Below are 23814 nucleotides of genomic sequence, written 5' to 3' on the forward strand. Positions count from 1 at the left end.
ACCTCAAAAGTCTATAACCACAGGAGATTAAAAGGAGCCCCCGGGGAAAGCCTCTGCCCTTCACACAGTTCAGCCAATTAGATCTGCTCAAGTGCCCTAATTTTCATCACTGAATTCTTGGGGGAATCAGGCCTCACCAAGCTCTAACTCCTGGCGGAGAGTACAGGCCCTAGCTCAGCTCAGGAAGAACAGCTGGGTGTGGGCTGTGAGAGAGGCCGTATCAAGTATGCCCTGAGGCCCTGACACCCTTCCAGCATCAGTAAACTAAGCCTTGCCTTGCCAGGCTCCATTCCTCCACCCCAGTGTCCTACTGTGAATCATCTACTAGCTGATCCACACCCGAAAAGCTAGCAAAGGTTAGTTTTGATTCTCAGTTCTGGGGTAACCTCACCCCAGTAATGCCTGTATTTTAAAGGGAGATGCTCCAAAATGGAAATAACTTCAAAACTCAAAAGAATAGAGCTACATGGTAAACCAGCAGGCAAATATGAAAATTGAGGCACGAAGGGGTAAAGTGTCTTGTCCAAGTTAATGATAAGATACTACACTCGAAAGCCAACAACCTTTATATTTCCCAAAGGCTCAGGCCCTCCCCCTTGCAACTTGTTGTCACTGAAAGTGAAAAAGCAAGGTTATAAGGAAAAGTGAGAACCCAGGGGACAAAGGGTAGTAAGGAGAAGGGATGAACCAGGGAATTATATAGAGGACCAGACAATTTAAAGGAAAACTAATCATAAATTACTCATATGTGTATAAGACTAAACACCTGTCACATTATTTCATAAGATCTGTACACATCAACCTTGTGAGGTAAGTTCTATTATCCCCAAAATACCTGGAATGGGGGAAACAAAGGCCCAGAAATGTCAAGAGTATCACCACCCATGTTAACTACGTCTACTCAATTCCTAGCCTAGTGTTCTTTTTTATTAAAGTACCTATTCCATAAAGAAAACTATGAAGACTCAAGAGAACCAAGCTAGGAAGAGAGGAAAAAAAGAAATAAAGGTTCAAGGGAAATAAGTGAAAAGAAAATGCTTTAAGACAAAAGCTACAAAACAAGCAGCAGCTGTTTTATTAGAAAATCTTGCAATCCCCCTCTACTGTCTCAGAGGGTGTGTGACAAGACATCCGACAAGATGGCCAGTTTCAGGCCCACTTCCGTGACAGGCAGCTGTGTAACCACAGACCTGACAAAACACAAGCAGCCTACTCCCGCTTCTCAAGAGGACTCGGGAACTTGTGTACTAAACCAAAGAGATGCCCTCAAGAGGACTCCAAGCACCAGCTTTGACCAGCAGCTACACCCTAGTAGGTACCTCTGCTCCAAGCCAGGGCTCACCTGGTCTAGCAGGAGTCTCCTCCAAAGCATAGCCTAAAATTCAGCTATCACTCTGCCCCAACACCTTGAGCCTGCAGAAGGTTGGCAGAAGACCCTGGGGGGAAGGGGATAGTACTCATCTCTCAGGCCAAGAACAGCTGATAGGATAGGATTGCTTAGTGTTCCTTCAGTAACTCCATTTCCCACTGGAAAAGTAGAGATGTGTAACTATGAAAAACTTGGCATGTTCCCAGACCAGAAAGCCCCAAATGCAGGTGAGTAGTCTAGGACAGCCTAAAGTGAAAGAAGACCTCCCATGAAAAACTGTAAGTTTAAGTCTGCTCTTATTTGGCCAAAATACTCACTATATATATTGGCTCTACCTCAAGCCGTAATCCTGAGATAATACCCTCACACAGCACTTAAGAGTTTTACAAAGTATATTATCTTCCATTGCCTTCATAAGGTAGAGATTAATATTGCTTTTTTTTTTTTTTGCAAACTTGGGAACTAGGGCTCAGAGAGAAAAGGGAGCCCGTTCAAGATTTTATAAACAGGGCGCCTGGGTGGCTCAGTTGGTTAAGTGACTGCCTTCGGCTCAGGTCATGATCCTGGAGTCCCAGGATCGAGTCCCACATCGGGCTCCCTGCTCAGCAGGGAGCCTGCTTCTCCCTCTGACCCTACCCCCTCTCGTGTTCTCTCTCTCATCGTCTCTCTTGCTCGCTCTCAAATAAATAAATAAAATCTTTAAAAAAAAAAAAATTTTATAAACAGAAAACGTCAAAGGCTGGAGTTGAACCCAGGTTTTTCCATCTCCAAGACTGATTTTCCTACAATGAAGACCCAGCTTTGTTAGAAAGCTTAATAGCTAAAAAACAAGAAACTTGGATTCTCAGACTTGGAATCCATCCATTGCACAAGTCATTTCATTTCTTTAGGCACCTGAAAGCTCATCTATAAAATGGAGAGATCTGAAAGAAGTGTGGAGAAGAGAAGTCTTTGGTTCCTGGAGTACTGTGAAATGTAGCCCCTTGCCCAGCACTTCAAATAAAGTCAACTACCCCTCCACGCATCACTGCCTAGCACTGACCCTCCTTCTAACTGTCACATATTTTCTGTTAATGGCACCACCAGGCTCCTCATTACCCATACTCAAAACATGGGCGTACCTCTGACTCTTCTCTTTCCTTCCTACCCTTAAACTATAAGTCCTATTGATTCTACAGCCACAATGAAGACCCTAATCTCTGCTCGTGAACAACTGCAAAGTCTCCTACCTTGGCTCCCTACCTCCACCCTCACCTCCACCAGTGCATTGTATATACACTCTGAGATTAATCTCCCTAAAGCAAAACTCAGGTCATGACCTTTCCTTGGTCAAAACCTGCACAAATGACTTATTGCCTACAAACTCAAGTCTAAATTCTTTAGCCTGGCATTGAGGCCTTCCCTGATCCTTCCTCAATCTTTTCTGCCTTATTTTATAGTACTCTCCTTCATAGATGCTACTCTCCAGCCAATCTGGACTAACTAATGTCCCCGAGAGACTACTTTTTTCCACTCCATGCCTTCACTCATGACATTTCCTCTGGCTGGAATGCTTGCCTCAACCTACCTTACATTTCTGCCTGAAGTACCTGAAGAGCCATTAAGCTGCCACCTCTTCCACAAAGCTTCCCTGATCTCATTTTCCAAAAGGACCATCAGTATCATTCATAGGGCACTAAACCTAGATCACCTTGCACAATAAACTAGCAAATGGGAGACCCATTGTGAGGATTATATAAGATCATGTACGTGAAAGTAGTACAGAGTAGTAGTAATAGTAAACTAGCCCAGTCCTAGTTTAGAGTAGGTACTCAATAAATAGGAGCTCTTATTATAATAAAGAAAAAAGTCAGTGCACATCTTACAGTCCCCTATTATACACAGTACTTCTACTGGGCAGGAACTGTCATATAACATACACGTTAAATGTTGACCGAAGAAGTAAAGAACACTACAAAGATACAGACTCTATCCCAAAGCTTATATCCAAAAGAGTTCAACCATAATGCTAGTTTTGGAAGACATCAACTGAAAACACACCACTCTGTAGCTATATACTCCACCACTGTGATAGTCCCATTCAGAATTTATAACTGAAATACACCCTCTCATTCCCTCCCCCACCCCAAATTCCTAATCCCGGTTCTTCCAAGCCACTTAGGTGACACAAAAAACTAATGCCACTAACAGTCTGATAAGCTGTACACTTTTTAAACCAAATGCACATCTCTACCTAAATTCATATAGCTGTTTCTTCCCCTCCCCACAAATTATTAAACTAAAATAGAAACATCACTGGCCTTTGGGTCAGATAAACCTAAATTCAAATCCTGGCTTAATAACCTTGGGAAAATCACTTAAATTCTCAGAGTTACAGTTTCCCCATCTACAAAATGAGAAAAATATTCACGCTTAGGCGTTATTATACAGATGTAAAGCACCTAGCCCAGTGCCTAGAACATAACAGGTGCTCAATGAATAGTAGCTACCATCATCATTCTTATCATTGAAGTTATTTGAGTTGTGTTAATTACATATTTATCTCTTTAGCGATAGGAAGGGTGAGTTCCCATGAACTTTGCCCTTTTCAGCAGAAATTACTTGAAACAAGACCTCCCGGAGTTTGGCTACCCAGCAACGTACAAGCGCGCGCGCGCGTGCACACACACACACGTGCACACACACACACACACACACACTGCTTTCTAACCTGTGCATGTATCATACAGGGCACCTGTCTCCCCTGGCCACTACATTTTAGGTGCTGGCTCTGGGAACTTGGCAAACATGGACACATTTGTTTTAACATACACTGTAGTGATGAGAGTTCTGAGAGCTTCCTGAGAGGCCTGAGATAACCCAGAGAGGCCGAACAGGAGCAGAGCTACTGAAATCACCCTGGAGAGAATTAGAAGCATATGAGATTTGGAAGCCTGCCTGCCAGAGAGATTTCTGGTCATTACCTAGGCCAGAACTCCATACAAGGCAGCCAGGAGCTCTGGAGATGTGGCCAACAGAGGAAAGGGACAGACCTGTCCTCGCTGGGCCATGCCGGCCACAGGGCTGACTCCCTCAAACCGCTGCCTCCTCCACCAAGGCTCCCTAGGGGCCCTTTCCCCAGTGCCCTGGAGGAAAGCTGCTGTGATGTCCGCTCAGGCTGGAGTTCTCTGAGGTCCAGGGAGTTCCAGGATCAGAGATAACATTTTAAAAGCCAGTGATCTTCACCAGCCTATCCTACCTCCCTGCTGCACAACCAGCCCAGCAGGAAAGAAGACTCCCTCCTCCATCCCACAAGCCAGGCTAAGAAAAGCAGTTAAAGTGTATTGTGTTCATTTGGCTGCCTCAAGTTTGACCTGAGGTAAACCCACGTGGACCATGGAACCAAAGACAGCGACAGCAGGACCCAAGGAAGGCTTGTCCGCAGGTCTCATGTCGGGCCCCTCGGAGCACAGTCCTGCTGCAGCCACCTGCTCAGGTAGCCGTTGCTGAGGCAAACAAAAACTGTTGGCCAGAGTCAGGGCCAAACCATCCCCCAGTGTAACTAATAACTGTCGTCGAGCACAGCTTTGGTAGGTCCTCAACAAATAGGGACGAAGTAGAGTCAGCAGAAAAATAACGCTCACAGAACTCCTCAGAAAACCCACCACGTAAATCCTACCCCTAATCTCGGAGCACTCTTGTCTAAGCTTTTCATAGGAACCGGTGCCTATTTACCCGGCACTCTCCCTTCATGCCTACTCAATCCAAAGATCCACTCATTGCTATCCATTCATTCATTCAACAAATATCTACTGAGCACATACTTTCTGACCAGCACTGTGAGAGACACCAAGGATACGTACTATCGTCAACAAAACAGAAACGAAACAAAACAAAATCGGAAACAACAACAAAAAAAATGGCTTTAAAATCTATACAACACTTTCATATAAATTAACTCTCTTTTAACCCCATTTTTCAAGTGAGAACACCGTAGTTTGGGCCCTATAGCCGGTAAAGACTTCAGCCAGGGCCCAGGGCTCTTGATTCTAGAGCAGGCTATCTCTTGCTTTAAGAGGTATGAGCAGGGTGTGAAGTGCATAGAGTAGTGCAGACAGCAAGTGCCACCAGAGCTTGATCAGAGATGAGAGGGAACTCGTGGCTAGTACTGATGTCAGGGAACACTTCCCAGAGGACTGAGAGGTTAGGTAGGAAGAAAGGAGGAGAAGGGAGGGCATTCTGGGAGGAGAGTACAATGACATAAGTAAAGGCAAAAGAGAAGCAGTGTGAGGTATGTTCTGCAGACCAGGATAAAGAAAAAAGTGTGGCTGGGCCAAGATCCAGAGAGAGGAACACAGGAAGATAAAGTAGGCAAAGTGGTCTGGGGCCAGAAGCTTGGGTCGGGAAGGAAACCACCACCCATCGAGGGATTTTAGAGGCTGCACCATCTTTGTCCCAAGCTCCCCAGCAGAAGACAAAAGTACGAGGCTGCTGGCTCATTTCAGGTTTCTCTTTGCAGGTCTGTCATGACATAAATCTGTTCCACTCTGACAAACACGACAGGGCCGTAGCCTTCCTTCTGCAGATCCACCTGCCCCAGCAAGTGATGCCAACACAGGCGAGGCTTTGTCAAATTCTCACGGCCCAAAGAGCTTCTTCCCCTTGGCACTCTCCAGGTGGCCAGAAGTTTTAGACACATTTAACCTGCCTGGGGAGGCCCCAAGTCCATACATAATGCAAGCAGCTGAGCCAAACAACAGTGAGAGACGCAGTACAGCGCTTGGACACTCCTCCTTCAGGGAGCCTGCTCCGTACATCCCAAGAGACAGAGATCCCTCCGTGCTCTGAACTGAAATGCCAAGGGAGTGGTACAGAATGCAGATACGTATTAGTCACCGTAAGCCACAGATACCACTGAGCTCCCTTTACTGTGCCTGATATGAAAGCTCTCTAGCTGTGCGGGAAACTCCTCAGAAGCGGCGCTTGATGCTGATTTTGTGTACTCCCAGTTCTGCCCAGTCCCATTTCTGTGAACATGATACAGTATTGTGAACCACTTTCTAGTTCTCCTCTGTATAGGTCTCACATCCCCTAACAATCTAAACTGGCTGTGTTAGGGTAGAAAGACTCCACAACAGAGTGGAAATAGCATGTGAATGAGAATCAGACAAAATGAGATTCTAGCTAAAACACTGGGCAAATTTCGATACTCTGATATGTAAAATGAGGAGTTTGGAAGAGATGGTCCTTAAAAGCCCTTGAGCTTTGACATACTAAGACATTAAGTCCTAGCATCTAACACCAATGACCTAAAAGGTCATAGTAAGTTTTTCATCTGTCAATGTGTAAGTCCCAATTCAATGCCACTTATAAGTCTAGCTCTCTGAGGCCAAGTTGGGGCACTAAAGACGCCAAGGTCAGTAGATGCACAATGGGCTTCAGAACTGAAGGTACCAAGCTGAGCAGCTGCAAGACAACACTAGAACGTAGGATAAAAAGCTACTTTAGGATTGGGCCTAAGATACAGGAGGAATATAGAGGGAGGGGCCATGCCAATCTACATGTCAAAGCAATGAAGTCATGCATGAACCAAGAGGACACGATACCAAAGGGAGTACAGAGAGACTCCACAAAACTCTAGGAGGCAAGTAAAGGAAGTTAAAGAAAAGCTGAGAGGGCATAGCACCTAGAAGCCATTGTTCCCAAGATCATGGCCCTGGGGTGACACCATAGGCATCTTCTTTTTACCGCAGGCAGGGTAAATGTATCATGGCCCTAGGGTGATACCACAGGGTGATACCAAGGCCCCCAGTGATCCCCACCCTGCTGGTGTTCATGCCCTTGTTTAAGGCCTTCACCTTGAGTATGGGCCAGACTTACTGACTTGCTTCTAACACACAGAATATGGCAGAAGTTGTGGCATATCAATTGTGAGATTAGGCAATAAAAAGACTATAGCTTGGGCACTCCCTCTTGGATCACTTGTCCTGGGGGAAGCCAACTACCATGTCATGAGACAGCCCAATGGAGAGTCCCAGGTGGCAAGGGACCAAGGCCTGCCAACAACCACATAAATTAACTTGAAGATGCTCTCCCCCCCACCCCCGCAATCGAGCCGTCAGCCCCAGCCCAAGAGCTTGATGCAACCTCATGAGAGACCTTGAGCCAGAGGCACTTAGCTAAGTGAGCACCCAGATTCCTAACCCACAGAAACTGTAAGATAATAAATGTTTATTATTTTAAGCCTCTAAGTTTGGGGATAATTTGTTATGCACCATTACAGGTAGGGACCAGGCCCATCTGGTCAGCCATTTCAAGCCTGCAGCTGGGGCTAGGGAAGTGGTTACACCCAATAAAAGGAAGGGGGAAAGGACCGGAAATAAGGTCAAATACAAGCACCCACACTTTATCAATAGCTTCCCTACAGGCTAGAGTAAGGCCTGAATAAAAGCCTAGCTCGACCATACCCAGAGTCTATACATGTTTGATGGGTATACCTCCAGTTAAACAATGGAACTGCAGCAGGTTCAGAGGTGCTTTAGAGAGGTGCTACCACAAGTAGACACTCGGATTCTGACTGAGGTTTTTCAGGCCCACGAAAGCTAAGGTTGAGAGGACCCAACTATCCTAATCATGCAGTACTTGAGAGTTTATAAAGCCTTCTCACTATGTAAGTCATCTCATGTGATCCTCACTACAAACCTATCCATTAAGGTTACTGATTCCCTTTCTACAAATAAAAAAAAACTAAGCCTGAAAGAGATGAAGTGACTTACCCTCCACTAGATCCATAGTTAGTAAGGAAAGGAGCTGGAATTCTCAAGTCCCCCTAAATCCAGATATTTACTTCTGATGGCTGTGGCCAACTCAGACCCTTCAGCAAAGCCAAGCCAATCATCTCACTCTACATCAAGGCTTCTATCCAGCCCCATCCACTCACTTCCCAACCCTCTCCTCCCCGCTCCACATGGGTCCTTGGTGGAATGAGACAGTCTTCCAGCTACTCTTAACTGCATTCTCTTGGTAAGGATTGCAAAGGTAAGAGTGGTTTCTTTAAAATCCTACACAAAGTTCTTCCAAGTGAAGTGAAGCTATTGGACCCAAACTGATCTAGATGATTTTTTTTTTTTTGAACGGAGACAAAGAGTGAGAAATTCTAAAACAGTGAACTTTTTTTTTAAGATTTTATTTATTTATTTATTTTGACAGAGAGAGAGAGACAGCGAGAGAGGGAACACAAGCAGGGGGAGGGGGAGAGGGAGAAGCAGGCTTCCCACAGAGCAGGGAGCCCAACGTGAGGCTCAATTCCAGGACCCTGGGATCATGACCTGAGCCGAAGGCAGACGCTTAACGACTGAGCCACCCAGGCACCCCTAAAACAGTGAACTTTCTAAATAAGTGAAGCTTATTCTTCAACACTACCTAACCCTCTCCGAGGAAAATTTTTTCAACTTCTAACCAAGTGCTTAGTGAATTACAGGAGAATCAGAATCAGAAAATAAATCCCCTTCAGTTTAGTTCTACAAACATTATTATATACAAAGTATAGTACATGCCAAGCCTTGTGCTAGGAGCTTGCTGTCCTACCCTCCAAGGAGTTTATGGTATGCTGAGGAAGGCAAGCACATACACAGATAACTCCACTAGCACAGCATGGTTCCTAAGATTATAGACTCTACCATACTCTGCAGCCACACTTGCTTCTCCCTCTCCCTCTGCCCCCAGCTTGTACTCTCTCTCTCTCTCTGTCTCTCTCTCTCAAATGAGTAAATAAAATCTTTTTTAAAAAAGAAAAAGAATAAACAGTTCTGAGCGTGGATGAAAATATCAAGTACCCTGGATGAGCAGCACATCCACGGGTTGAGGAAAAGCCCAGAATGTGTAGCAAGACATATGAGATGGTTTGAAAGGAAGAGAAAAAATATGATCCATTCAAATAGGCCCTGATTCCACCTTTTCCAACAAACTTTAACAGAGGTTTTAGGCTAGGCACAATAAAAACAGAGATAAATAAAGTACAACCCCTCCTCCCTTCTTCCACAGAGCTTACACTTGGAAGAGAGCAAATATATACACAATGTGTTGTTATGTGTTACATTAGAAATTTATACAAAGTGTCCTGGGGTAATAAAGAAAGCTCTGTATTGTTATTATTTTATTTCTTAAACTGTGTCCTGGGCACATGGTATTCAATGTATTATTTTTTATACCTTGTTGTATATCTTAAATATTTCATATATTTTATCAGCAGTAACAAAAAAACAAAAAAAAGGAAAAGAAAAAAAAAGAAAAGCTCTGTTGGAAGCCCAGACTTCTCTCCCTAAAAGTCTGATAGCCAGAGCTGCTTGTTTCCTGGAGTATCATTTCCCACAAAGGGAACTGTACCACAGCATGCCCATGAAGTCATTAAGCAATGTATCTCAAAGTTACTCAGCAGGAAACGAGAGGCCCCTTGGTGCTCAAACCCAAGTCCTATGGAGCCTGAGGAAACCATTTCCCTCAACAAGACCTCATCCCTTCCTTGCCAAAGAACAGGAGTTCTTAACATGAAGGCCCCACATTCCTGAGGAGCCCATGGACAGAATTCAGAAGGGCCTGTGAATTTGGATGGGAAAGAAATTACATCCCTATTTCCAATATTCTTTTACTGAAAGGTAACATTTCCTTCAATTATATCTTATGGGCAACCAACCACAGTATTAGTAGCGTACCTATGATTTTGTCACCAAAAGAAATGATATTTTCACACCACATTACACTTGCACATATCTCAAAATATTATTTACATTTATCATTACTTCAAGATTATGGTAGTTCTTAGACCTGCCCCTAGATCACATATGACTGCAATCTTCCTGCCTACAGGCTCTCATGCGAGGTAGCCGGCCAAGTATGAAGCAACTCTGCCCAGTTATTGTTCAGCCACCAAACAGTGAGACTCCATGTACTCACACTGGAGACCCAGGCATCTACAATGCCCGTTCCTGCAGCCTTCCCCAAGTCAGACCACCACTCCCTCCTGGTTCCCCTCTGCCTCTACCCAACTCCTCCTTCCAGGAAGTCCTCCCTAGCCACCTCAGCTGAGCCCAACCCACACACAGCTCTCTTAATCCTCAGGCTACACTGTCTACACTGCCTGGTTTTATGCTTCATTAAGCCTGTGCATTATGCTACATTTAATAGTAGCATACCCCCTGCCCCTAGACTTAGACTTCTTTGGTAGCCCTAAGTCTCTTCCATAGCACAAAGCAAGCAGTAAGCACTCATTGTGGATTGAATAACCAATTAAGTCAGGGTCCTTGACTCGATTGTCTTTGTCTAGTTCCACCAATAACCCACTGTGGAACTTGTATTTGATGCTTCTCTGGATGTCAGTTTCCTCATTTGTAAAAATAAGTGGGTTGAACTAACTGATGTTTCCACCTCTTAACTTCTGAATTAGGCAACCACTTTCTATCTCCCAAGATCTGAGAAAAAAATTATGGGGGAAACTGAAATGCCTCCCCCAGCTCTCCCAGGCAGTGTTAGTCACTTGCTCCTCTGGGCTGCCCACAGCCTTGTGTGTGTGTATACAATACCTCTATCACAGCGTGGATCCCAAAGCTGTGAGAGAGTCTATACCCTAAGGGCTGAGGTGGATGCAGGGAGAAGAGTCAGGCTGCCTGGGTTCAAATTCTAACTCTACTCCCTACTTGCTGTACAACCTTGGGCAAGTTTCTTAACCTCTCTCTGATTCCATTTCCTCCAATATAAAACAGGACTAATACTCAGCACACCGGCTGACTGTAAGAATTAAGTGAAATAAAATGTTTGGAACAGTGCCTGCCACACACTAAGCACTAACAAATGTTAGTTGCTATTATTGCTGCTGTTAATTAATGTCTTCCTAGGCACTGAGTTGCTCCTTCAGCTGGATCTCTGTCCTCCTCCCATTCTCCAAACAGTGCTCTGGTCACGCTTTCTTCCGCAGCACCACCACATGATAATATATTTATTTATGTATTTATTTCCTACCTCTCCACTAGACTGTAACCTCCTTTTTTTTTTTTTTTTTAAAGATTTTATTTACTTATTTGACAGAGAGAGACGCAGCGAGAGAAGGAACACAAGCTGGAGGAGTGGGAGAGGGAGAAGCAGACTTCCTGCTGAGCAGGAGCCCGATGCGGGGCTCGACCCCAGGACCCCGGGATCATGACCTGAGCCGAAGGCAGACGCCTAACGACCGAGCCACCCCGGTGCCCCTAGACTGTCACCTCCTTGAGGGCAGAGAACCTATCTGTTCTATTCATCCTTAAATTCCCACCATCAAACATACTGTGTGTGCCACAGAGCAGACACCCAAATATTTGTTGAATAAATAGCACATGAGCTGCACTGTTCGAGGTTTGCTGAATAAATTAACCTAGCTAAGGGGTGACTGTCAAAGCTGGGTGCAGATGATGTCCTAGCTGCTCCAGGATTAGTGTGACCCTCTCCCAGCCCCAATATCAGCCTCAGCCAAGCCCCACCCACCTGCCCTTGGCCCTGGTCCAGTTCCGGGAGCTACCCTCAGCTAAAATTAGCATAGCCACCAAGATGGCCAGGCCATTTATAGCCTTGGAGGCAGCAGCAACTAGCTGGGTGGGCAGACAGGGCTCTGGCCTCCCACTCCCACCAGGGGTTGATTGAGAAGCCAGCCTGCAGTGCACAGACTGCCTAGATGCCTATCCTCCACCCTGTTCTGGCTATACTGAGTCACACCACAGTTCCTGATCAGAGGCCCTCAGTATCTCCAACACTGGCAGTCACAACCTGACTCACCTGGGATCCCCCACAAACATTCTGCAGAAAACCTTTTGAGTTTCTGGAAGCAATGAGCCCAGAGTCTACGGGAGGTTCCAAGCATCGGTTCCAGGCCAGCTTCAGAAATGCAGTCCCCAGGGTAGCACGCCCAGGCTCAGATCTTTACTGAGAAAGTGACTTAACACAGGTGGGTGTGCGGGCATCAAAGAGCCAGAAGGTGACAGGAATGGCCTCTCCACTGCCCAACTGAGGGGGCCTCTTAATGGAGCACCTGCCTTCACTGCAGGGACAGGGCTCTAAGATGGATAGATACATCCAACGAGAGAAAAAATCCAATTCTCTGGCCCCTGCAGAAGACTCTCCAGGGAAGAAAAAGACAGCCCTTTCCATGGATCTCATCAGCTCAGTTACAAGGGCCTGCCTAAATAACGACCGGGAAGAAAGTAACATTCTCTTGGCCCTGCCTACCACTCCTTTAATGGGGCAGGGCCAGAGAAGATGGGAGAAACCTAAGACCTGCCTATAAGACAGAACCCAGTTTCTTCACCTATAAAAAGGGGGATAATACCACCTGCCATGCATTCTACTAGGCTATTATGAGCCTTTTATAGGAAAAACAGCTGTGTAATTGTAAAGTATAAACTATAGAGAACATATAAATTGACCGGGTATGCCAAATCTGATTAGAGAAATGGCAGCTTTAAGGGCAAGTAAAACTCCTGTGTTCTAAGACTACATGGGGACTGTAAGGCCTACGAGAGTTCCTGGCTGCATAAGAAGCTTCTCCCCAAATCCTTTAGCAGAGCCCAGTCCGTAAGCCACCTCTTTGCAAAAAAAATGAGTCCCTGTCTGAGTCAAAGTCCCAGACAGGCCCAAGGGGACAACCTAGAACAACAGTTCTGGGGTCCCCAGGTTCCCACAAACTACAATCATGCCTAGCTCCTAGGGTCTCTCTCTGAGACTTCCCTCCCTAGGATTCAGTATTACTATGACAACAGAAACTAATTTCTGAACTGAGAGGAATCAAGGCCTAAGTGATAGAGTCAGCAGAGCCAGGCCTCTGAGATATGTTGTGAGGAGGGCTGTCCCCACAAGCTCAAGTCATGGGGTGGTTCTGAGGGATGCTGGAATGCCTCTTACCTTAGGCAGGTGTGTCCACACACACACACACACACACACACACACAATCTTCTCGATAGCAAGCTAATGCCTAAAGTTCAGAATTTCATCCCTTTAGCTCATGTCTAAAATATAAAACACCTCCTCCCCCCCAAAAAAGATATTCATTTTATGTCAGGCACTCATATTTTAGGGGGAGAAAAGGACATTTTATCTGTTATAAACAGGAATGTCACTGAGACAGCAGAGATATTCCTAGGGTTCCTAGGGTCTACTTCACAGTTTGATCTACATCTGCCTAGTAGACTTTCCCTTCACAGCCCAATGAAAATCAAGCTTTGAGCTACATTTCAGGGGCCAAGGAGATACCATATGGAGGAACAAGATTAATCTGCAAGAAAGACCAATCTTCAAAATAACAGCCTACGGGGTGCCTGGGTGGCTCAGTCGTTAAGCGTCTGCCTTCAGCTCAGGTCATGATCCCAGGGTCCTGGGATGCAGCCCTGAATCAGGCTCCCTGCTCTGCGGGAAGCCTGCTTCTCCCTCTCCCACTCCCCCTGCTTGTGCTCTCTCTCTCGCTGTGTCTCTCTCTGTCAAATAAATAAATAAAATCTTTTAAAAAAATAAAATAAAATAAAAAATTAAAAAACAAAATAACAGCCTAGGTGCTATGCTTGTACGTAGGGCAACCCTACTTGCAACTCAGCCCTTCAGGTACACCCAGCCCAATCAAAGAAGTTAAAAGAGGGCGCCTGGGTGGCTCAGTTGTTAAGCGTCTGCCTTCGGCTCAGGTCATGATCCCAGGGTCCTGGGATCGAGCCCCGCATCGGGCTCCCTGCTCAGTGGAAAGCCTGCTTCTCCCTCTCCCACTCCCCCTGCTTGTGTTCTCTCTCTCGCTGTGTCTCTCTCTGTCAGATAAATAAATAAAATCTTTAAAAAAAAAAAAAAAGAAGTTAAAAGAGAGGGTTTTCGGAGAAAGGGTCTATCATCAAAGCCAGCATCTGGATCCATCCATGAAACCTCCCAGCCACCATGACCTATGTTTCCTTTTCCTCCTATATCAATGGGTATCCACTGAGCAGTCCCCTCATAAAGAACTCAGCTATAAACACTCCCTAATCCGCAACCCACTGCTTTGGATAGATCACAGTGACAGGGTGAGAGAAATGGGGAAAGAAAACTGAATTCCTTCTAAGTCTTGTGTAAAACAACTGAATTTTAAAAGTTTCTTTTCTTTTGCATTCTGCACCAGAACTCCAGGGCTCCTGATACCTGACAAGGCTCCATGAGTGCATAAGGAAAAACAGGACAGATCAAAAATATCATAGAATTCCTACCCTCATCAGTCAGAAGAAATGGAATAAATCAACAAGTGGCCCCAGAAATTATACCATACCCACAATAAGAAAAAGCCATTTAACTCCCTAGTGGTAAATAGTATTCCATCTAAAGAACTGCCTTGATATTTCAAATGGGATAGCTAAAAGACAGCGGATTACCTAAGGGAAGGGAGGGACTAAGTTTCCCACGCTTGTTGGAACAGAAAGGCACACCTCAACACCAAGCTATAGGGCAACAGAGTTGGCCCAGGCCTGACTTTCCCTGCCCAAGCCAAGTAGCCTCAACCTCCCCTGTGCTGCCAAGTGCTGAAACTGGCCAAAAGCAATAGACTTATCATGGCCAACAGACATCATTTGCCTAGGCCATTCTTCCAGACAAGTAGTCCTGAGAAGGGGTCCTGGCTTGCTGATCTGAAAGGCCAAGGTGCCCGAAAGGCCAACCCCTTCTCACTGCCAACAAAAGACATCCTGGGGAGAGAGGAGGAAAGTTGTTCGTCAGGGACAGACATTAGCCATGGCTCCTGAACAGAAAGAACTCCTTGGACTACTCAGAACAGGCAGTGCCATCAGCCGCACATGTAGAAACCTAAGGTTCAACTTGCCCACTCAGGCACCTCAGTCCAGCCCAGTCCAGCCCGTGGCAAGGCCTTACCTGCCGCAGTGGACTCCTCAGAACTGGCCCCCGAGCCAGCTCCTGTCGCCTTCTCGCTGTGGCTATGGCTGAAGCTCTGGCCGTGATGCAGGAGGAGCCCCCAGAGGAGCCACAGGGCAACACGGGCGCACACATCCATGACTCCAGGTCTCAGTCAACATGCGCCTGATGTGGACACCTCAGGATCCCAGAGCAAAGCCGGGAGCCCAGAAGTGTAGCCGACAGTCCTGGAACCCCAGGCAAGAGGCCCTCGAGGTGCCGCAGCTGTCCAGCCACCCGCCGGCCTGCCTCCTACCACAGCCAAAGGTCAAGTGCTCCAAGTTTGGGCGCGGGAGGAGGGCGGGTTCCTCCGGTCCAACAGTGGGTCCGCCGGAGCTGCGGCGGCCTGAGCGCCGAGTCTGCTCCAGCCGCTTCCGGAGAGTTTGGACAGGGTGGCTGCGGGGCCGCTGTCAGCTCCGCAGCGGGCTACACCTCTGCGGGAGGAGGCGGACGGGCGGGATCTCCCGCGGGCACCGGAGTGGGGGAGGGAGGGAAGAGAGGGGAAGAGGGGGGCACCTGGCCTCTCCCCGCCGAGTAGCCGCGAGCAGCACAGGCTCGGGGAGGGCGTGCAACTCGCAGGTCCCCGCGGGCGCGGGCGGCTCCGGGATCCCAGGCCTCCTAGGCCGAGGTCAGCGCCCCCGCCCAGTCCCGTGCCCAGGCGGCCGGCGGTGCCCAGGTTCAGCAGGCGGACGCGCACTGGCCAGGCCCGGGACAGCGGCTCCCCGGCAGGCTGGCGGGCGGCGCGGGGCGGGCCCGGGGCGGGCGGGGGCGTGCTCTCCTGCAGGCCCGCCCCGCGCCGCCCGGCCCCCAGCGAAGCCCGGCCCGCCCCAGCGCCGGGCTTATCCCGGAATAACCTGTTAGAGGCAGCCGCCGGGTGCCCCCAGCTCGCGGTGGGCTCTCCCCGGCCCGGGTCCGCACTAGTGTCTGCCAGGACCCCCCTCCCGCGCCAAGGGTCGGGTCCCGGCCTCCCCTTCCCCCACGGGAGGTTCTCCCGCTCTAACCGCCCGCGTATGGGCGGGCGCGCCCCGGACACGCAGTAGCTCAGGTAACCCAGGCCTGCGGCGACGGCGGCAGTAACTGCCCTGCCCGGATCTCCGGGCCTCGGTGCTGCTCCACTCGCCTCAGCTCTAGAGCCGGGCTGGACAGAGGCCCGCGGCACAACGATTGCTGTCCCGGGACGCCTGAAGCGACAACGGCCTGGCCGGGTTGGGCCGGGGGCACGCTCCCAGCCCCCCCACTTCGGGCCGGCTTTCAGGCTCCGCCCTCCCGCCGCGCCGCGCAGCCAATCAGCTTCCTCCTCTCTGCAGTTTAGGAACCTGCGCGCTTAGTCACCCGCGCGCAGTGGCCCCTGGCGGGCAAATCTGGGTGCTGCAGGCCGGACTCGAGCTCCTGGGAGGCCCTGCCCCTTTGCAGAGGGGTTGGGGAGTGAAGCAAGGATCCGCCCCGGGGCAACCCATTCGGGACTGCGAGTGTTTTCAGAGGAAATGATGCCAGGTAACAAAATGAAACGTCCAAAACACTATAGTTAAAATTGCCCTACACATCCCTTAAGTCTCGGCTAAAGGACCCCATCTGCCCATCTGCTGACTCCCTTCCCGCCTCATTCAAGCAAAGTCGGATGCCCTCCTTTAACTGTCACAGCCCGTTTTCCCACCTGCCCCTCAAATCCCCTCCCCTTTGAGGTTTTTGTGGGTAGTTCCTCTCTGCCTCTCACTCGCCCAGCTCTGTGTCGCTTGGAGGAGGTGTTGGCGACTTAGAATGAGTGCCCCAATGAAGAGAGCCGCGCCTGGGCCTCCTTCAACAGAGCCTGCATTTCCTGTTCTCTCTCGAGCATGCTGTCAGCAGATCTTTACTAAAACCTGCTCTGTGCCCTACCCTGCCCTTGGCACCGGAGGCAGGGGAAGGAATTAGGCGCAGTCTCTCCTCTGACTGACAGTGCTAAGCCAGCTACCTGTTCTGAGCGAGCCCTCTGAAGACCAGGAACATGGATTTGCTCAACAGCTGCCTGGCTTAGGGGTTAGGCTGTTGATATAAAAATACACTTCTAACGTCATCTACTACCACTCTTCCCCACTCTCAAGCTCTAAGCACACTGGCCTTCTTTAAGTTCCTCCAACACATTGAACCTTCACCACCCCACCTTTGTATCTGCTGTTGCTTCTGCCTGAAACACTCTCCCCTTTACCTCCAGCTCCCCGTGTAGCTGCTCTTTCCTTCTTCCAGATACAATTCAAGGTCTCCTCCTCAGAAACTCCCATTTCTGACCAGCGCCTCAGGTCCAGAATTAGACCATACAGATGTCCGCCTCCCTCCACCCCATAAGATTGAGTTTTCAAAGGTCAGGGGGTTGTGTCTTATTCATCTTTGAGAAAGGAGGATGCAGCCATAGGCCCAGCACAAAGTAAGTGCTCAGTAAAAGTTGGTAGACATGAGTTAATTCATTTGATCACTAAAATATTTATTGAATAACAACTCTGTGCTGGGAAACTGGCCGGAACAGAAGATGAGCACCCGACCTAGGTTCTACTAGACATATGCTCTGAGTCAGGGGCCTTAAGCTCAAATGGCAAAGTTGGTAGACAGATAGCACAATTGAGAGAAGTAGGTGAATAATAGGGAGTGGTGGGGACTATGGCACAATGGAGAAAAGGCAGGAAGGTGGACTCAGTATTGCTGGATCATCTTTAAGAGAAGTTGGAAAGCTGGACTTTTACATGACATATCCCCTTTTTTAGTACTAGCAATTAATTAAAAGTAAAAAGCCCTAGGACACCTAGGTGGCTCAGTCAGTTGCTTGTCTCCCTTCGGCTCATGTCATGATCCCAGGGTCCTGGGACTGAGTCCCACATTGGGCTCCTTGCTCAGCAGGGAGCCTGCTTCTCCCTCTGCCTGCTTGTGCTTTCTCTCTCTCTGACCAAAAAAAAAAGTCTTAAAGAAAATAAATAAATAACAGTAAAAGCCCTGTATGGACCATATAAACACATTTGCAGTGTAAATTAATCACTCAGATTGCTAGCTTGTCGCTTCTACCTAAGCCAACTTGCCTACTCACTCATTTGTCTAAAAGAATACCCCAGAAAAAAAGAAAGTAAAACATGTTTAACTTCCTTTAAACTTGACTGCGTTATTTCTCTTAGCTACCACATGATTTTTTAGGGAGTATGGGTGCATAACCCATTTGATACAAAAAGCCTGGGTCTTGAAGGCAGGAAATGAGGGTCTGTTACCAATTCACACCAAGAACTTGAACCTGTCAAAGCATGTTGTGTTTCCTGTGAGGCTAAAATGGTGGCTGGGAACTAATAACAGAATTAGCATATGAGGTGCCTGGTTGGCTCAGTCAGTAGAGCATGCAACCCTTGATCTCAGGGTCCTGAGTTCAAGCCCCACATTGGGTGTGGAGCCTACTTAATTTTAAGAAGAAAGAAGAAAGAGAAAGAAAGAAAGAAAGAAAGAAAGAAAGAAAGAAAGAAAGAAAGAAAGAAAGAAAGAAGAAAGAAAGAAGGAAGGAAGGAAGGAAGGAAGGAAGGAAGGAAGGAAGGAAGGAAGGAAGGAAGGAAGAAAGAAAGAAAGAAAGAAAGAAAGAAAGAAAGAAAGAAAGAAAGAAAGAAAGAAAGAAAGAAAGAAAAGAAAGAAAGAAAGAAAGAAAGAAAGAAAAAGAATTAGCATATGATCCAGCAATTCCACTTCTGGGTATACACTCAAAAAAATTGAAAACAGGGCGCCTGGGTGGCTCAGTCGTTAAGCGTCTGCCTTCGGCTCAGGTCATGATCCCAGGGTCCTGGGATCGAGTCCCACATCGGGCTCCCTCCTCAGCGGGAAGCCTACTCTCCCTCTCCCACTCCTGCTGCTTGTGTTCCTGCTCTCGCTATCTCTGTCTCTGTCAAATAAATAAATAAAATCTTAAAAAAAAAAAATTTAGAAACAGGGTCTCAAAGATATATTTGTACACCCATGTTCATAGCACCACTGTTCACAATAGCCAAAAGGTAGAATCTGAATGGAAAGACAAATGAATAAACAAAATGTGGTATATACATACAGTGGAATATTATTCCACCTTAAAAAGGAAGAAAATTCTACATGCTACAACATGCATGAACTTTGAGGACATTTTGCTAAGTAAAATAAGTTGATCACAAAAGATAAATACTATATGATTCTACTTATATGAGGTACCTAAAGTAGTGAAATTCAGAGAGACAGAAAGTAGGATAGTGGTTGCCAGGAGAGGATAGGGAATTGTTTAAAGGATATAGTTCAGTATTTAAAGATTGGTTGCAAAACAATGTGAATGTACCTAACATGACTGAACTATGCACTTAAAAATGGCGAAGAAGGGGCGCCTGGGTGGCTCAGTTGGTTAAGTGTCTGCTTTGGCTCAGGTCATGATCCCGGGGTCCTGGGATGAGCCCCATGTCTGGTTCCTGCTCAGTGGGGAGTCAGCTTCTCCCTCTGCCTCTGCCCCTCCTCCCAGTTCATGCTCACTCTCTTCCTCTCTCTCAAAATAAATAAATAAAATCTTTTTTAAAAATGGTGAAGAAGATAAACTTTATGTTCTGTGTATTTTACCACAATTAAAACAAAAATAAAAATAAACGGTATCTGGGAACCAAAGCCATGGCCTAGATAACAGGAGGAACAATTTGGTTTCCTCTCTCTGCCTCCAAAATCATGATTAACATCAGAAAAACTAGTTCCCAGGGCACCTGGGTGGCTCAGTGGGTTAAGTGTCTGCCTTCGGCTCAGGTCCTGATCCCAGGAACCTGGGAATGAGCCCCCAATGGGCTCCCTGCTCAGCAGGGGAGCCTGCTTTTCCCTCTCTCTCTGACTCTCCCCTTTGCTCATGCACTCTCTCTCTCTCAAATAAATAAATAAAATCTTTAGAAAAAAAAGAGCCAGTTCCCCTCTGGATCTCAGTCTCCCCAACTATAGGATGTATAAGTGCCAGATTATTAAATTCAGTTTGGCTTTAATATTCTACAAAACAGGAAAATCCTGAGACCTCATGAATCTTCCTGGATCTGAAGCTATGACTCTCACTTCAACAGTCCCTATGTTGGGTCCTCATGTGAGTGTAGCCTCTGCAAGAACCCCTCATCACATTGTGAGTGTCAAGAGGAAACAGAGAGCTTTTTTTTTTCCCATCTGTCTTTTTTAAACCTATACACCAAGCCTTTACCGTACACCAGGTGTATCTCCCTTGAATTGCTCTCAGGGCCTTGCTCCTGATATTCTGCAGATGTTGGTTAAATCAAATTGGACTAACAATTCTCGTGCCTCTATTCCACTCTTTGCCCGAGCTTTCACATCAAACATCTTCTCTCTCATTCACAAGAGCTCTGCTAGGTAAGACAGAGGCTATACTCATTATAGATAAAGAAACTAAGGCTAAGGCCACAACACCAAGCTCTCTCCTTTGGAATTTTCTCTCTATCCTGTAAGTCTCAGCTCCAGTGAAAGAAAAGCATCCATGCCTTGACCAATGATGACAGCATAGCATGAACCAAAAGTTGTGATTAGTCAAAAAAAAAAAAAAGAAAAGAAAAGATCCAGCTCAAAACTTACCCCTTCCTTCCTTTGCCACCTTGCCTGACTTGCCCAACTTGCCCTGTGTCTCCAGTCTTCTGCTATAACTTAGAGTACTTATACAACTGGATTATGATTATCTCATAAGTATCTGTCTTCCCTATTAGCTTCTGGGTTCATCAGGGATTGAACTTCATTCATCTTCATACTCTCCCAGGCTAGGACTTGACCAGGTACAAACCTGGTACTCAATAAAAGTGTGTGAATGAATGATGTGTGTTCTCTATGAACTGGCTGTCATGTCTCTAGCTGTCATTCATCGACACCACAGGGTTTCTGGTTACCCATAGCTTTCATTTGGAAAATGACAGTATCTTCAGTAGAAGTGCCATAAAGAGTCCTACATCTGCTCACAAAAGTTTAGTTTAGAATCCCCGAGTTTGGGGATTTGTGTTATCAGTGGCGCCCCCTGGTGTCCAAAAATGGCAAGTACAGCTATCACTGAGAAACTGCCCAGGGTCTGGCTGGGTAGGAGTGAGTAAAGAGATTTTGGCTTCTAGCAATTCTTCCCATACTAGTTTCACAAAGAAAATCACCTCCTCTTCCAAAATCAGGTCTAGGATCTTAGTACCAATGTTCATTTATTGATTTAACATACTGAGCACCTGTTCATAACAACCCAGTTCCTATCCTCAAAGAGCTCAGTTTTGAAGGGAACTCTCTATATGAACAGTAATTAGTACTTGTTGATAATGTCTCGAGAGGAATTGGTACAGGGTCAGGTGCGGGAAAACAGAGGAGGAGCAAGTAACTGCCTAAAGCAATCAGAGGGTGTGCAGAGGCACACTACTGGGGTGAGGGGGAGGGGTTCTGGAATTAGATTGCCTAGATTCACATGTTGGCACTGTGGTCTGACCACACAAACTGAATTGTTCCTGGGTCACACCAGGGCTGAAGAAGGAGGAATTCCCAGAGGGGATTATGCCAAATGAGGTGGGTACCACCCAGTTTGGAAAACCTCAAAGATGCAAAGGTGCCCTGGAGGCAAACAGGGCAACTATTGTTCCACCAGCCTGGGAGGAGGGACCCTCCTAGAAGATAAGGCCAGGCCCTCGCCCTTCCTCCCCCCATCTAGTTAGTTCCTCAGAGGGAATCAGGAACGGTGGATCAGAGGACGCAACTCTAGAACTCTGTTTCATTTGTCACTTCCCGTTTGTTCTTTTTGTTATCTCCTGTCTTGCTCATCATCTTCCCATGTCATGAAATGGGACATCAGGCTTGTCTTTGGGGGTAGCAATAAAGAACAGTAACGAAGGGGAGACTCCTACTTCTCCTAAGGCAGGCTGAGAGAGAGAACACCAGGGAATCAAGAGAAGCCCCATCAGAGACAAAGGAAAACTCAGATTTAGGGTTAGTCTGAAGAGGCTGAGACTGAGACTGAGCAGAAGACCCTTGTGAGCCCCTGGTGAGCTATAGGGGACCGTGCTCATACAGACTAGGCTGGGAAGACCTGTTTGGAAGACACCAGGGCAGAGGTGAAATCATTTCAAGGCTTTTTTTCCTCCTCCTTTCTGTCTCCGCCCTGCTCTTTTAGGGGAACCAAGTCATGGACATATAGAGAAATTAATGTTTGTTGTACCCTGGGCAATCTGCTAGGCATTCTACTTGCATTCTCTCATTTAATCCTCACAATCCCACGAAGCATGTAGTATTGTCATTCCCATTTAAAAATGGAAATAAATAGCTCTGTTCTATGCTCTTACAGCACATAATCACCTCTTTAAGATCTATCTCCCTTGCTAGTTACATCAGAATAGGGACTTATCTATGTTTTCACCACTGCGTCATTAACATGTGACATTATACCTAGCCCAGAGAAGGTTTTCAATAAATAGGAGTTCAAGGAATGAATGAGAGAGTTCATGTGACTTGTCAAAGGCCGCTACGAAAGTGGTACAACTAGGATTTGAATCCTGGACTGTCTGGCTTCAGAACTGTCTATGATCTCTCTGTTTTACCCCCCACCGGGTACTTTCATATATTGTCTCTCTTCTGAATGTCCCAGCCTGTGTGCTTGCTTCTCAGCTGCTTGTGAGCACAAACATACACCACCTACCAAGAGCTCACCTATTCAGGGAAAGCAAGTGAGAGAGTAGGAAGAAGAAACAGCCCTATGGGGCCTGTGCCCTCTTCCTATACTCTTCAGCTAAGCATCCTCCTCCTCCAAGAAACCTTTGCAGACACTCCCACCCCATTACCTGTCTCCCACTCCTGTGGCCTTATTGGCCCATCCTATATCTGTGCCCTAAAAGTGGCTCTAAGTCATCTGGCCTCTAAAGGTTCTACCCAGGTCAGTGCTTTATTACTGCAATTTTCTTCCACAGATGTATACTGAAGACAAATGGGTGCTGAGGCCTGCCTGTGCCGGGCCCAGTGGGTGAACACAAAGATGAATCAGACACAACCTCAAAGGACTTATAGTCAGTGGGGGAGACAGACATTAGGCACAGATACAATTAACTAGAACACAAAGCAAGATGACCTAAATGGTATTAAAGAACTATGAGCAATAAGCTACACGCATAAGCCTTAATTACTTAATTATTATTCTAAAGAGTGTATCATAGAAAGTCAGAGCTCAAAAGCATCATCTGATTTAACCCCTTGTTTTCCACTGGAGGAGGCTGAGACCCAGAGAAGGGTGAGGCCTAGCCTAAGGTCTCAGTAGCCAGTCTACTTCAGGCCCTCTGAAGCGCAGCGCAGGGCTCTTTCTTCTTCCTCCGGTATTTTCATATGCAGCAGCCCCATATCCCACCAGATCATGAAATCCTCAAGGTCAAGTCAGGCTCTCCCACTTAAGCAAGCTGAACCAGGGCCAGGCATGCCGATGACCAAGGGCTCTGGAAATTCGGTCTGACCCTAGGCTGCCAATCCAGCCTTTTGGTTTACTGCGTGTTATGTGTACCCTCTTCTTACCACTATGCTTCTAAATTTGATTTTTGAAT

General features: G+C 47.0%; 1 protein-coding gene across 5 annotated transcripts in view; it reads right to left on the reverse strand.

Moving 5' to 3' along the window:
- Positions 1–16025, reverse strand: part of STIM1 (stromal interaction molecule 1) — a 187318-nt gene extending 171293 nt beyond the window's left edge. For 2 of the 5 annotated variants that reach the window (XM_078058476.1, XM_078058478.1), the window contains exon 1: positions 15242–16023. In XM_078058476.1, coding sequence (XP_077914602.1) covers positions 15242–15380 — 139 coding nt within the window. In that variant the 5' untranslated portion in view covers positions 15381–16023. Of the gene's footprint in view, positions 1–15241 lie in introns of all 5 variants that reach the window. The other 3 variants (XM_078058477.1, XM_078058479.1, XM_078058475.1) reach the window with 2 other exon arrangements.
- Between the last annotated feature and the right edge of the window lie 7789 nt (positions 16026–23814).

This window comes from Halichoerus grypus, chromosome 11 (genome assembly GCF_964656455.1).
Source record: "Halichoerus grypus chromosome 11, mHalGry1.hap1.1, whole genome shotgun sequence".
Taxonomy (NCBI): Eukaryota; Metazoa; Chordata; class Mammalia; order Carnivora; family Phocidae; genus Halichoerus; species Halichoerus grypus.